The sequence below is a fragment of the Ascaphus truei genome, chromosome 10, assembly GCF_040206685.1.
Source record: "Ascaphus truei isolate aAscTru1 chromosome 10, aAscTru1.hap1, whole genome shotgun sequence".
Classification (NCBI taxonomy): Eukaryota; Metazoa; Chordata; class Amphibia; order Anura; family Ascaphidae; genus Ascaphus; species Ascaphus truei.
Genome location: NC_134492.1, coordinates 33,802,470 through 33,817,947, shown reverse-complemented (window position 1 = coordinate 33,817,947; position 15,478 = coordinate 33,802,470). Strand labels below are relative to the sequence as shown.

At 38.6% G+C, this 15,478-nt stretch overlaps 2 protein-coding genes across 3 annotated transcripts in view; one reads left to right on the top strand and one right to left on the bottom strand.

The window, feature by feature from the left end:
- The window catches only part of PLPPR5 (phospholipid phosphatase related 5), a 174,524-nt gene extending 169,447 nt beyond the window's left edge, over positions 1 to 5,077 (top strand). Inside the window, exon 7 of the mRNA XM_075616487.1 lies at positions 4,464 to 5,077. Coding sequence (XP_075472602.1) covers positions 4,464 to 4,496 — 33 coding nt within the window. The 3' untranslated portion in view covers positions 4,497 to 5,077. The remainder of the gene's footprint in view (positions 1 to 4,463) is intronic.
- Positions 2,403 to 15,478, bottom strand: part of LOC142503787 (uncharacterized) — a 76,419-nt gene continuing 63,343 nt past the window's right edge. For both annotated transcript variants that reach the window (XM_075616484.1, XM_075616485.1), the window contains one exon: positions 2,403 to 5,147. In XM_075616484.1, coding sequence (XP_075472599.1) covers positions 5,132 to 5,147 — 16 coding nt within the window. In that variant the 3' untranslated portion in view covers positions 2,403 to 5,131. The remainder of the gene's footprint in view (positions 5,148 to 15,478) is intronic.

Genomic DNA, 15,478 nt, shown 5'->3' with positions numbered 1-15,478 from the left:
GTATATCAGAACTTGTTCGGTGTATACTGTCATTGACTTGAATGACAGCTTACAGTATGCTGTTTCAACATTGAGCTCCAATACCCATTATCGGAGTTTCACAATTTCCCATAACACCCCCCCGCACACCCCCTAAATAATGTTTTCCTTTGCTCAAACTGTTTTATACCAAGTTCATAATAATAACTTTATTTCATACAGCACTTTTCTCCCAATGGGAGAAAGCGCTTCACAATTACAGTATAATGCGCGGTACGCAGCACATAGGAATCTTACAGACACAGTCCCTGCCCCGTAGAGCTTACAATCTATGATTATGGTGCCTGAGGCACAGGGAGATAAAGTGACTTGCCCAAGGTCACAAGGAGCTGACACTGGGAATTGAACCAGGTTCCCCTGATTCAAACTCTGTGCCAGTCAGTCTTTACTCACTGAGCCCCTCCTCCCTATTAGTACATTTCCAGATGTAACCAATGCTATTGCACCTGGTAACGCGGCTCTCTGTGTCCAAGCTGGCATGCTATTCAACACAAGATTTGACGAAGCATAATTGAAACAAATGACGCACGGAAAATAACGTGCCGTCAGGTGTCATTGACACATTAACGAGCGCAATAGCGTTGGCGACATCTGCAGTTCTTTGTTGTTCTTTGTATTTGTTTACTTGCCCAGAGTCTTCATGTCCCCTTGCAGATTTTACTTTCTGTAGGTCGGGGTGCCATCATAAATAGAGGCACAGCAAGTAATCCGCCTATGTAACTGCTTGTCAGAGCTAAGCACATTAAGGATGACATTTGAAGGAATAACAATAGAATCACGTTGATGGAAAAAAATACAAATTACAGAGGGGATACAGAAAATAAATTACATATTTTAAAATCCAAGGGAGTATTTTTTCTAAGCACTGCTGCTTTAATATGGAGTAAATATAGCTAATAAAACTGCACTTTTATGCCAGATCTTTTCCTTCTAATGTCTTCTTTTATGTTCTTCTCCATAATTTTACTTGGCATGCTTGTGTGTGTTATTTTATATATTCCTACCGACCAATTTTAGGTGCAGAATGTATCCTTGTTACTAACTTCTGCTTGTGAATGGTGCAATATACAGGATTACAAACAATACATATCATACAGCATATCAAACTGATTTATGAAAGACAACGATGGACTTTTAAATTCTGAAGTTGCAGAGTGGTAACAAAATGAAATATGGACAATCTGGCAACACTAACACTATTGGAAATAACATGATTGCCAAGAGTTGTTCTATAATGTACAAATGCAGCAGCAAAAAAACAACAACAATATACCGTATACCACATGGATAAGAGTGGGCATCATCTTTCCAGGACAAAAAATGATATAATTTCTTTATATTTTCTGTGCACTTGAGATCTCGGTATTTTTATGTTGGCCCATTGAAAAGTGAGTATGTACCATTAAAAGTATGACACCCTGCAAAGAGAACCATTTTTTGGGATACCACGTTGTCTACTTGAGCTGGTAATTGTAGCCTTTCTATATATTTATTGAGGGGTGCTCAATAAGAAAATGTTGTTATGTCCCTGATGTGAAGTTTTAGCTTATTATTCATGGCATGGATTAAGTGATGTATACGCAGAGTACAAGACAAGTGAGTAATATTACACATTATCGGGGTGCGCATAGATCTCTTTGGCGCAGAGGTTACCGCCCCTAAACCTGGGAGGTTTATTGTATGGAAAGAGAGAGGAAAACTGCACCAGTTTTAGGCACGACTTTTGATACATCCTTGTAATATTCCTCAAACTCACTCCTACTGTAACACCTCCAATAACCACTCCACAAAATGCTAATGGCACAAGTGGAGCAATGTTGGGCAAAAAATGAAGCAATATATACCTTGATACATTGACCCAAAGTCATATAGTGTTAAAATGATGAGATTTGCAAGAGTTTTTGAGCAATGCACTTGATACATCTCTCCCAGTGGTAGTTTCATGTGCTGTATATATTTAAATCCCTTCTAGATACATAGGAAACAAACATGTTTCATATGGGAAACAAATATTTTGTTCATACCATTAGGGAATTAAATCGTTGGTGCTTAAGGGGCTTTCTTGGAATTGTTGAAGGTTTCTCAGGCTTTGTAGAAAATGCAGAGGTCAACCACAAAGAAACAGTGGTTAAAACAAATACATATGTCATTTTATATACTCTTTCAGTGGAAACCGCTGTACATCTAAATAAACTCAGATGAACTTGCAACGGTCAAAACAAAATACTAGTCTAATATGTTCTGTCAGCTATTCAAATGTCATTTCTATAAGAGCATAAAATGATTTCATTGCTTGATTACATAGCCTGTGTCTTGTGGGGGCCAATTAAATTCATAAAAAGAAAAGCAACATGAAAATCCTATTAATGTTTAAGCAGAATTTTATTTGCCGTCGGGCACTTTAGCTTTTCATCCCAAAAAATCTGCTTTTTAATTATCATGTAAATCAGAGAATTAAAAACATCTTCATTCACATTTTCACATTGCTATAGCACGAACATAAAAAAGATGCATCACAGAATAGAAGTGGACAGCATTTCTTATCTAAGCTTCTGCAACTAGAAGTCTGTAAAGCAAAATCGGCCAGAATGTATGATGTGGCCTAACTTCAAGGTGATTTATGAATCTGTTACAGTACTGTACGATTCACAGTAAATTAAATGAGACAATACTGCAAGGCGGATTATAATAAACTAATGCAGAGTACATTATCTTGCTTGATCTGATGGGAACCAAGCTCAAGTAAAATACTGTGATAGAGCATGGTTTTTCAACAAGCACAAAATACGGTCTATACAGTATAACCCGGACTTTAAAAAAATGCATGAGCGATGCACCATAATTTCAATGTTATTGAGACTGAGCAAGCTAACAAGTAAATCATAGATAAATAAAATAGTTAAATATTGTAATATGTTTGAAATAATATATGAAATCTGTTTGAGATAGGTATTAGAAAAATTCCAGCACATGTTATATAGTTGTGTAATAATAATAATAATAAGTGATGTTTTTATAAGAAAAACGGGTGGCAGAAAGCTTAGCAAAAAATATATTTGTACAGTGTACCTCACTTTGAACAAATAATCTAGCTTCAAATAAAGTGAGGATGTGTATAGGAAAAAGCATGGTTGGGGTTATAATTGGAGTCCCATGCTAAACAATTTAATAACCACTATAATTGTTCTCTAAAAGTAGGTGAGAGAATTTCCCTACGATTATGATGATCAACATATTCTGCAGCACAGTGGAATGGATGTAAAGCTAAAAATACAGTATATTACAAAAATATTATAGTATGTACTGCCATAACAGAGGCCCTGCTCCAAAGAGCTCACAGAAAGAAGGGGTAAGAAAGGTGTAGAAAGATGGCGGCATTGGAGCTATACTGCCCTGCATTAGCCTGCTTGATGGTGTGTTTTTCGTTGGGCATTCATTGAAGGCTTTTATTGTGGAGGACGTAGTGTAGGTGACGTGATATCAGGAAGATGTTGGATGTTCATTTGAACAGTAGATGAAGTCTAAGATGTGTGTAGTGGCAGTGTCATGGGAATCATAAGGAATTGCAAAGGGTAGCAGCCGTGGAAGACCAGTGCATGAGACCAATGAGCCTGGCAATAGCATTTTGAAAGGGGTTTGAGGGGTGCAATCAGAAGAGAAGAAGACTGGTCAATCATGAGTCGAATTGCACTTCTAAAGAAAGAAATCACATTATGAGTGTGTGAACTAGAATATTAATTGATTATGTAGGTAACTATACTGTATTTGTAAAACATTTCAGTTTATAGAAGAATGCCGATATCTAGTATTTAAAAGAAACGATTGATGTAAAAAATCGTATTTAAATAAAGGACTTTTCCTATAGTCAGGATTTACTTTGTTTTACAGAATCAGATCAGGAAGTAATAATTTGGAGTTTGTGCATCTCACTTGTAGCCTTGATCAGAGAAATACATGCAATTACTGTAGGTAGGTCAGTTAAGGGATTCTTTGCCTTGTCCTTGACTCGCCACTAATATGTTGACCTATTTTTAAACTTCAGTCAGCAGCTCTTTAAAACTTAAAGCAGTAGTGCCCTCTACCTGCCCACTTATAAATGCAGTCTGTTTCTAAGAAGGAAACCTTAGAGATGAGCATCCAAGCTCCTGCATTCTGAAACTGGTCCTTCTCAGTTGTAGAAGGTGCAGATATATTTTGGCTGCTGATTGGGGCTTACAATTACCATGGAAGTCTCTTATGGAATGTCATGCAAGGGCAGATTGGGTATCAGCAGCTTCAACCCCACACTTCCTGTAGTTCCATCTCCATGCTCTAGTAAGCGCTGGTGCCTATCTAAGGAAGAGCAAATGGGTGACTACCTTGAAAATGCTCTCGCTTTTAGCCAGGTGCTTCCTTATAATCTCTGTTTGTTTTTGCCTTTTTAGAACCACCTCACTGCCTTTGCAGAAGTCACATGATGTCGAAGATTATGCTTTTTCTCTGCACTGGACATCCTCCCTCTTCACTGTCCACTCATCTCAACCGAGACGTAATTGAAAGGAGCGAGAAGTACAGTACCAGCTATCTGGTCCATTTAATGATTTTTACAGTATCAAAAATATTGTCCGCATCTGAAGGTTGTTTTGTAATTATACCTTGTTTTCCTTACTTTTTTCAGAGAACCATGTATGAAAGTGTGCACTAGTCAGTATGTACAATTTCCACAATTCTTGGTCCTTAGAGCTTTTTAACGATTCATGTACAGTATCCTACAGTAGCTCACATTTCTCAGTTGGAATTTATAGGTAATTTAAAGGTTTATTCAGGCTAATTTAGCATGACAACCCCCATTTAGGAAAAATCAGTATGTACAAAGAAAAAGAAACGTATTTTATGTTCTGTGCTAAATACTGTTTGGACATGGTATTTTGCTATATATTTGACTATATGATTTATACTTTATGTTATATCAAGACTGGTGCTTATGTTTTGAAGGGGAAAATGAAAATTTTTACTGTAATAATTAATGTATCATAATTAAAAGTCTATTTATTTGGAATTTGGTCTTCAGTTGGTTGAAGATAAGCTGTTTGTTTTCCATTTCTTCCCCATGTTACGTTTCACTGGATCTAAGATAAAAAAAAAAAAAGTTAAACATACTATTTTATTTCAACTATTCTTTATTTAAATAGTGGCTACAATATTATACTAAAGGTATGATTATTACCAGGAGGTAAAAAGCACATAGAGTAGTAATAATGAATAAAATATAACTAAATTAGATAACAATAATACAAATAGGATTTGTATTAGAAACTGATGTCCTGCATGTACTGTACATGTGTAAATCCAGAGACACTTTGTAATTACCGGCTATGGAACAGCCGACTTAAGTTTTACCAACCACAGTCATGGCCACGTAGATGTCATTGTAACACTTGGGTGCATATGTATCAAGGACAAAGGGGAGCAAATCTGGGGCAAAATAACTACACCATACTTGTGTGTATATCTTTATATAGTGCCATTTATGTACATAGTGCTTTACAGCAGTTATATATATAACACATCATGAGAATAAGTGCTTGAGACATAATAGTAACATTAGGAATCCCTGCCCCGAAGAGCTTGCAATCTAAGTTGTGTGTTGGAAGAACATACAGAGACAGTAGGAGGGTGTCCTGGTACTGTAAGTGCGTCTGCAAGGGGCCAAGGTCGATTTATGAGGTGTACAGTATCAGCCATGGAGCTACCATATGCTTTGTTAAAGAGGTGTGTTTTAAGATGGGTCTTAAAGGTGGATAGAGAGGGTGCTACTCCAATATTGAGGGGAAAGACATTCCAGAGGTGTTTATCAAAGAAAAAAGTCCCCTTAATATCAATAGGACTATTGTCTTTGATGCATCTTCTGCACTCTTTTTGCCCAAGAATTGCCCCACTTTTGTCATGATACTGTACATTGATCCCTTGGAAGTGTAGTTACAATACATCCAGTAATGCTTTTATTTGGTTCTAAATTGAATAAAACTTGCTGATTCCAAAATATGCGCTGCTATACTGCAATAGCACAATTCTCAAAAAATTAGCATGGCAATACAGATGGGCGAATCTGCCCAAATTTGTTTCCCGGATTTTCTCGCATTTACCCCCCGAAGTCCGTTTCGCGGTGTAAAATCCGCAAACGGATTTGGTACATTTAAATCCATGTGTATTCATCACAACTGGCCATTGGATATAACCTATGGACGGATTTGTAGAATCCAATCCGCGGATACAGCAATCATCCGCCAACAGACTGCTGAATCCACAGATTTGATTCTACAAATCCGTCCACGGGTTGCGGAATCCGGAGTGTATTAATTTAAAAAATCCACAAAACGTGAATCGCCCTTTTTGAGTATGATCCACCGAAATCCATGAACCAAAGGAACTGGCTGATCCGATGTGGAGTTAAATCGGCCCAAAAAATTCACCCATCTCTACATGGCTTGAAATGCATTAGGAACATAAGATGTGAAGGCATTGTTTTGTAAAAGCAATAATGGGATCATTTCAAATCATATCTAATAACACTCAGTGGGGCAGAATAAAAAGGGAAATTGTGCACAGAAAGAGGGGAATGTAAAGTACAATAGCACATTATGTCTTCAACATCACAATGTTTTAGACTATATGCTTAAATAACACAAATGCAAAGATTTGAAATGTAATCTCAGGATAATTTTATTACCCAAGTGTGCCCATAATAGCCAACATAATCTTTACCCGGTGTCTCTAAATACAAGAATGTGGTCTTTCAGTCATACAGAGCAACGCTTGAATGAATTGGAAATATGGATGTGTCCCTGTCTTAAAATAGATCTCAATCCCCTTCTAATACCTGCACAGACCTGCAAGGGAAGTTCTAACTAGAAGAGAGAGCAGATACTGTATAGAGTGTCTAGGAAGGATGTATAAATGACTGACACTGCTTCATATTTAAACTTATAGTCATACTCCAGCTCTGCTCATAGCCCTACTTATAAGATGTTCTCTAAAATAGTGTATTTTTCAGTCATTTTATTTAATAAAAGCAATAAATATATAAGAAAAATATATATTTTTAAAGAATATAATTGATGCAAGTTGTACCCTCTTCGTGATTCAAGACATTGCGTAATCAAAAAAAAAAATACACATCATTAAAAACAGCAACAGACTTCTGTATGTTACATGCCATTTTACACTGGGATTAAACTAATGCACATGAATAGCAACACAGCTGTCATGAAACTGAATACAACATTGAAGGTTGAGGTCTTCATTAGATACAGTATACATATGGCAAAATAGTAAAGGTGTTCCTACTGTACATATATGTTCCTGGGGGTTGGAAAAAGAAAGTCTGTATATATTTCTTTTTTTTGATACCTTAGAATTGCTCAGTAAGTGTTTTCTGATAAATATATGGAAATGGAAAAACATGATTCTTATGGGATAATGTAAGCATTACACACTCCGAACTACAGTATATCTCTTTCATTTACCATATGGAGCTTCTCTAGTGTGCTACTGCCATTGGAGTGAATGGTGCTACAGCTCCCTCTGCTGTACATTATGTCAAGCCATGTTTCCTCCCAGTGTGACACCTGAAGAAGCAAAGGACACTCGTCTGGCCAACTCAGCCCTATTTTAAAATATTATGTTTAATCATATAACTATGAATGTCCCGGGCAGCCCCCCAAGTTATCTTAACATCTGCAACACCATTTTTATCAAATTTGTAATAGATTTATGGAAATGATGGCTTTTAACAATATGTGATTACATTCAAACAGGATTATACCCACATGCATTTTACATTATTATATACATTCGGACTTTGTTATATTACGCTGATGCCAATGCTTTTAATAAGGAATATTTTTTTTTAATCAACCCGAAGGTTTGGGAAGAATTATTTAAATCTGTGCATCTGCCATAAACTTGGAAGTAATCGACCAGAACCTTAATTCATTGTCTCAGGTGAACCTTATTAAGACTCAGCAGCAATATCTCCTCTTCCTGGCTGTTTATGGGGAGATAGCTGTGATGCTGATTAACCAGGAGGACGGCATAACACCACAAGAACAGAAGCTGCTGCATTTACTAAAGACTGTTCATGTTGAGTTTTTCCTTTCGAATATAAGAAGCCTAAGGACTCTGTTTTGTCAGTTCTATTCAGTGACTTTTCCTCTCGCTTCAGGAAAGGATGAAGCTGTTGGATCCGTATCTAACGCCGGTAAGCGAGAATAAAGTTGTTTTACATGTAAATCACCTGCATATTGGCTGTGCTGCATACTGGGATTCATTTACAAAAAGCCGTGCATGGTAAACCCAATGAAGTGAATACACAGCTAGAACCTGTAAATGACCTCTCAACATTGAATGTGAATTTTTGTTTTGTTTTGTGGGATAAAGAGACTTAAAATCAAACAGATGGTTAGTTGAGAATTTTATAATTGCCTTTATTTCTATGTGAATTCAAATATGAATATTCTATGAAGCCGTCCATTAAGTCTTTCCATTATGAATGCACATTTGTGAGCATTAGCAAACATATGGGTTTAACATTTGCATTCAAGCCCTATTAAATCACCTTATATCTGTTACAACTTGTCCTATCTCTGAAATGAATAAGACATATGGAAAAAACAGCTGGGTTTATATAAAATATGTTTTCTCAGCGACAGTAGGTTTTTTCTGAAATGGACGTGAAGGGAAATCAGATTAAATGTCAATTGTATCTCCATTTGTTTTGTTGGCATTCTGCATCTGTCTTACTTGAGTAACATATTAAAGTTCGGTACAGTATATACTTTCTTACTATCGGTTATACTGTACTAACAAGCTGACACCTTTATAGTGAAGCCACTTACAAATTATAGCTCAAGCTAATTGCAAGACAGAGGGTGTGAACTGTGTGATGTTCAAAAGAATTAAGTAAGGAGGTGCTGAGAGCATTGGGCAGGGCTAGGTAGATGGAGGATTCGAGTGTTTAGACTGTGGAATATGCATCAGTAAAGAACAATAGGACTCTATTACGGAACAATGGGACACCTTGCCGTCAGCCAACTTGCCACCAGCCATCTCTTTGCAGCCAATCAGCCGCTGAGGGCATATCGCCGCTAAGGTAAATTATTAAGGGGTTAGCTTAATGTGGTTTTAAAGTAAGGGGTTAAGCTTTTTACGATAAGGGGTAAGGTTAGGGGGTTAATGTAAGGAGTTGAGGTTGGGGATTTTAGGGTAAGGGCTCAGATTATGGGTTTTATGGTGAGGGGTCTTAGAGTAAGGGATTAAGGTTTTTAGGGTGACATTAGGGGTTAAACTTGAAGTTTATGGGTAAGGGGTTAACGGGTTAGTTTAAAGACATAATCTTAGGGGCTTTTGGGGTAAAGGGGTTACCTACACGGCGAGGCCGTCGGCAGAGTGTTGACTGCGGCAATTCGTTCTAGAACTCTCTATTATATATCTGTGGTCTGCGGTCAGATGGAGTTCCGTCACTGTTTTAGAACGCTGAAAAAGCTGCATATTGTGCTCTGTTAGGCAGCTTTTGACATCCAGTCAGGAGCAGAGACACAGATGAGATAGAGCGATAAACCTACTGGTATCTTCATATTTAAATTCGCTTATTTCCCAGGGATCTCAAGTGTGTCCTCATTTTTCTCACTCCATGTTGTATACAGTAAATGACTGTTTTGGGAGGTATCGAAGTCAATTAGTACTGTACTTTCTAGAATAGCTCACTCGCCTCTCCTTCTCTTTCCAGCAAATTGGGAAAAGACAAAAATAGACACGTTTGCCCATCTCCCCGGTTACCTCTCTCATCTTTTACAAATGCAGCTACATAACTCCTTTACGCTTTTGAACATCTGTATTTAAATTAGGTTTAATAGCTTTTTGTGTGTAAACTGTTGCAAAATAAGGTCACTCAGCAAATTCGCAAATACCTTGGAATACACAATACATATTGATTTCTTCATTTGTTAAAGAAATACTGCAGCAGCATTTCCAATGTTGCAGCAATACCCGTTCTGCATAAAATTAAGTTTAGAAAAATATGTTAACCATTTCAAACCCTTTAATTCTAGGGAGGTGCTAACCTTTGTGGCAGCAAATGAGTTACATAGTTATGTAACGGTTTTTCTGGACCCCCCTTGACCCACCCAATCTCAGATTGACCCCTGTGGTCTAACCGGTCCCCATTACATGGTTGTGTTTGGTGGTACACCTGTTGGCTACAGGACTCCTGAGTCTCCCGCATGATGTTGGTATGGGGATATCAGCAAGACAGGCGCTGAGGTAGTGTGCTGTGAGTCCTACCTATATCCAGTGCAGCGCCTCCATCTCATCAGGATCTCTGCGTCCGCAGGGAGATGGATCTGATGAGGAACTCCTTCCTGGTGCCTTCCTCTGCTGAGTAACTCCACACTCACACATGAGGGTTTTGATGAATAAGGGCATCTTTATTGGCATGGTTCAGGCAGACTGCCCCTCGCAGCGGTCAGCTTAGCCGCTCATTCTTGCACCGCACATCCCTTTAGAAGGTCTTCCCTCCTAATGGTGTTGGGTCACCTCTCCCCGCATGGAGAGCACCACCTGTGTCAGGTCCCTGATCACAGTGCAGATCATATTAAATATATCTGACAGCCTTGCTTGCTGCAGACCTTGATTAACCTTGAACTGATTACTATAGAACCATACTCTTGAACAACTAGTAGACACACTAACTTTGGGCAGTGCTGTGTCTTATATAACTTAGGGAATAGCCACACCTCTCGTGTCACTAACAGTGGACACAGAGTATGTTACCACTCCCCTGGTGTACATATGACACCTCACCAGGGTGTGAGGGCAAACCTCCATGATTGATGCTGGCAATCCTGTATACTTACCAGGTTTACTGCCAGCATGAGAGAGAACTGTATACCATTTTTAAACATGGCTACAGTTACATAGTAGATGAGGTTGAAAAAAAGACATGCGTCCATCAAGTTCAACTAGGCTCAATTTAGACGACAGATACTTTATCCTATATCGGTACTTACAATGTATTGATCCAGAGGAAGGCAAACAAAAAACCTCAGTAAAATATCATCTAATGATATCTTATAAGGGGGGAAATAAATTCCTTCCTGACAACAAATATTGGCAATCAGATTACTCCCTGGATCAACATCCTTCCCATGTTTACTTATTTGGTAAATCCGTGTACGGTATACCTTTCCTTTAAAAAAAAAAAAAAACTGGAGTACTATTAGATGGAACATAGAAAGTTGACAGCTGAGATACTATGAAGGGAATTCCTTTAACCCCTTCTGCTAAGTAAGAATAGATATTATATTTGTATGTGAAATAAAGAACCAGAGGTGCTACTTTAGAAAAAAAATAAATATATATATAAAATCAAAAACAAATCGATACCGTTCTGTGCCAACAAAATGCTTTAATTTGTGCGAGCTTTCGAGATACACTGATCGCTTTGTCGGGCGATACCTCAACACACAATATATATACATATATAAAGGGGGGGGGGAAACAACTATTCAACACCTTTCTGGACTTTATCACCTGGATGGGTTTTATATATATATTTCTCTTTATTTAGCATTGTAATAGTTTATTATTGTGTATTCATTGCATTTATGTGTCACTAATTGCACATATTTATTGATTGTGTGTATATATAATGCTATTTTCATTTTTTATCACACATTCACCATCATCACATTTCCTTTTCACTTTAATTTTTAGCATATTCACATTACACCTACTGGTGCTACTTCTTTCGTTTGTTTATATATATATATATATATATATATATATATATATATATATATATATATATATATATTGTGACAAACGCCCCTCTTTTGTAGCGCTGACGTCTGTCTGGGTTCTTCCCGACACAGTCTTCTAGGGTTAATTATACAACAAACAGGATCATGCAAAGTATTATGCTGCTTAACTCAGGCTTCTGCCTGCTTTATTTTCATCCAAGTAAGGTACTGCAGCTTTAACATGTGAAGGTTAGAGGTACTCAGATACTTTCATTCAGCAGTTCACATATTTCAGTGTTACAATATTTCCCACTCTGTTATTTTAAGAAATAAAACCAAAATCATATAAGCAAACTCCTATCCCTTTCAGGGATCTAACTACACATCAGAATCAGTCTCTCTAACAGCTGCTGGCCAACTAAACTGGTTCCCCAGCTTAAAACAATGCTCTCTCATTTAGGGTCACAAGATACAGCACAGTCTTTTAGCAACAGCAATAACCATTTGTTTTGTCTTATCTGTTCGTGGGGTCCAGGCAAATCCTCTGGTACTGTGATACGTGGAGGGGCCGTCAACCCCGATACTGGAAACAGGGGAGCAGCGATACCCCCAGCCTCCAGGCTCTAAGGAGAGAGAGTGAAATGCAAAACCTCTCTGCTCTAAGTACCTGTGCATGTGATTAGAAGAGCAGGTGAGGGAGAACTAGAGCCATTGTAATCTGTGGTCTGGATTTTCCATCCAGCTGCCTGAGTTAATGGGAAGCTGTGGAACGGATCATTAACTATTCCTGCACTTTCTGCTCTAAAATGGGGCAGAAAGCTGCCTAACATCTTTGGACTATGTCACAATATATATATATATATATATATATATATATATATATATATATATATATATAACAAAAAAAGAAGACAGCGCGGCTCCCATAACATAATATTGTCAAACTATTTTAATAAATGCAAAAGTGCATGAATCACGGCCACTCACAATGTTTAAAAAGAATATAGGCAAGGAACTCAATAGAATTTCAAGAACATCACCCGCTCCTCCTCTGCTGCGATATCTCATCTGGTACACCGAAACCACATGCAGGCGCACCGGTACACTCCACACTGAGACTTCGGGTGTGCGCGTACGCAGTCTCCTCCCTCTCCAATCCCAGTCCCGCGATAGTGGTTCTTTGTAAACTAGCTCTCAATGAGCTTCCCACATCACATCCCCCCTGCCTGCACATCACCCCCCTGCACATCTTATCCCATCCCCCCCGCCCATCCTATCCCATCCCCCCCTGCCCATCACATCACCCCCCTGCACATCCCATCCCCCCTGCCTGCCCATCACCCCCTCAGTACATCTCATTACATCCCCCCTGCCAATCACCACACACATACACACACATACACACATCTCTCCCTCCCTCCCCGTACCTCTGCTGGGGGGGAATAGAGAAGGGAGCTGGTTCCTGGCCGGGGACTCAGAGACAGCTGACAACCTGGCCCACGAGATCCTCCCCCCACCCCCCCTTGCAGACTCACAGCTTCTCTGCACAGATCAGCTGATGCGAGTAAGTGCTGTGGGGGGGGGGGGGGGCGAGGGGGAATGCTGCTGCGACACCAGGCTCAGGGAGAGCTGGGAGAGTTATCCCAGCTCTCCCCCTCCGGCGTACACGGAACCTGTGATTGTGGCGGCCTTTTTTAAAAAATTTGCGATCCCGGTTATAACGTGGTCGTATCGGGTGGACTCCAAGGACCGCGTTATAACGGGGTTCAGCTGTATATATATATATATATATATATATATATATATATATAAAATAAATATTAACTATATTTAAAAAATAAACTACACAGGAATACCACAGATAACCCTGGTACCGTAGGCCTGTAAGAGGACTGGTGCCTCGGGTCTCAGCCGACCCTTGTCTCAGTCCTCAGGAGTTTCCTGTGTAGTTTCTTTTTTGTATTGCTTGTGTTTTTTGATGTTTTTGTGTCCTGACCTTTTTTTGCTACCATAGCTGGTGAATAAATGTTGTATATTTTTTCTAAAGATATATTGTTGTTTCTTTTGTGTGCTGGGACCCTTCTGTTATTATTGATTTACTTTTTTTTACCCATTATGATGACATGTGGGTAGTTCCCATGTACCTTAACTGTTTAATTAAATATATATTTTAAGTATGTTGTGCTGTCTTATCTGTCTCTCTCTCTCTCTTTTTCTCTCTCATAGTTATCAATAATTCTGTATGGTCCACGTAACTATTAGGTGATATATTTCACACTTAAATCTGTTAATTTATTATTATTCCATTGTGCTAATGAACCATTTACAGCAATGCCATCAGTTCTTCAAACCAGGGAGTGCAACTATGTAACCTAGGAAGGTGGAAAATATAGATGGGTTTACTAATTAGAAAAAGCTGAATACTTCATGTTAATATGAGTGCATAGAGAGGTGTTCTTCTTCTTTACACAAGTAGTTGGATTTATTCCACTATATTCCTCTTTCATCAAAAAATAGACATGGCTCCGCTCCCTGGTTTAAAGAATCTAATTATATTTGGATGACTTGCATTACCTTGAATCTTCCAGAAGCAAATGAGTGATCATACAGAATGTTGTTTACAAACCTATTGAGCCTATAGCAGTCAGACCCTTGGCCCCTCCAATACTATAGGGAAAGAGGCTTGAGGTTCATCTTAATTGTTCGTTATAGCCAAGTCTCCTGTGGTTGTAAATACGGCATGCTGGCATTCACTCATCACTGCCTCAGACACAAAAACAGATGACAGCTCGAAGTCTTGCTATCTCATACTTAACGCAACACCAATGTAGGATATATCGCTCACTGATATGTATAAATAGTAAGTATATGAGAGTCTGATTTTGCCTAAAGTATCAAGGTAGATACCGGGTGCTACCTATGTGCTGGTTTGAAATGTATTTTCAAAATAGAGAGAGGCGTTATGTTGAAAAGCACATTTATGGTGCACGCCTAGGCGGTTAAAACTTAACATTTATTTATGCCATGATGAAAATAATGGTAATATCGATTGGAGAAAGAAGCTCCTGGATTGGATTCAGAGACTCCTGGGAACATGGAGGGTCCCGCAACAGTAATCACTGCTTGCCTAATAGCCTGCACCTTAGAAAATAGGCAACACATATCCCTTATAGAGATGTAGCTCATACTATGAAGGTGAATTTGTACACAAAACAGAGCAATCTCTATCTGGGGGGGGGGGAGATACTTATAGGTCTTACCTAGCATAGTATATGCCACATTATCATGAGTGTATCCCTCTAGAGCGCAATCTACGCCTAGACGCACTCCAATAGAGACAGTCCTTTCGGTGGGCTTTCTTTGGCTCCTCTCCTACATTTTAGGTCGCTATAATTTATAGCATTTGATCTCTAGTACCTATCAGGGATCACACTATATCTACCCACCTATACCAGGGTGGGTTACCAAAGGATACAGTCACGTGCTGTTCTACACAGTATTTAATTACGTTTTAACACCCTATTTTTTATTCAGAGTTATTAATAAAGTATTTTAAATTTATCACTATACAATTGTTGTGTACGAGTGCTACAAGACTGGGTTCTTTTTCTCCAATCGATATTATCACGTCTCCATCCAGTCAGCACCTCACAGGTTAACAA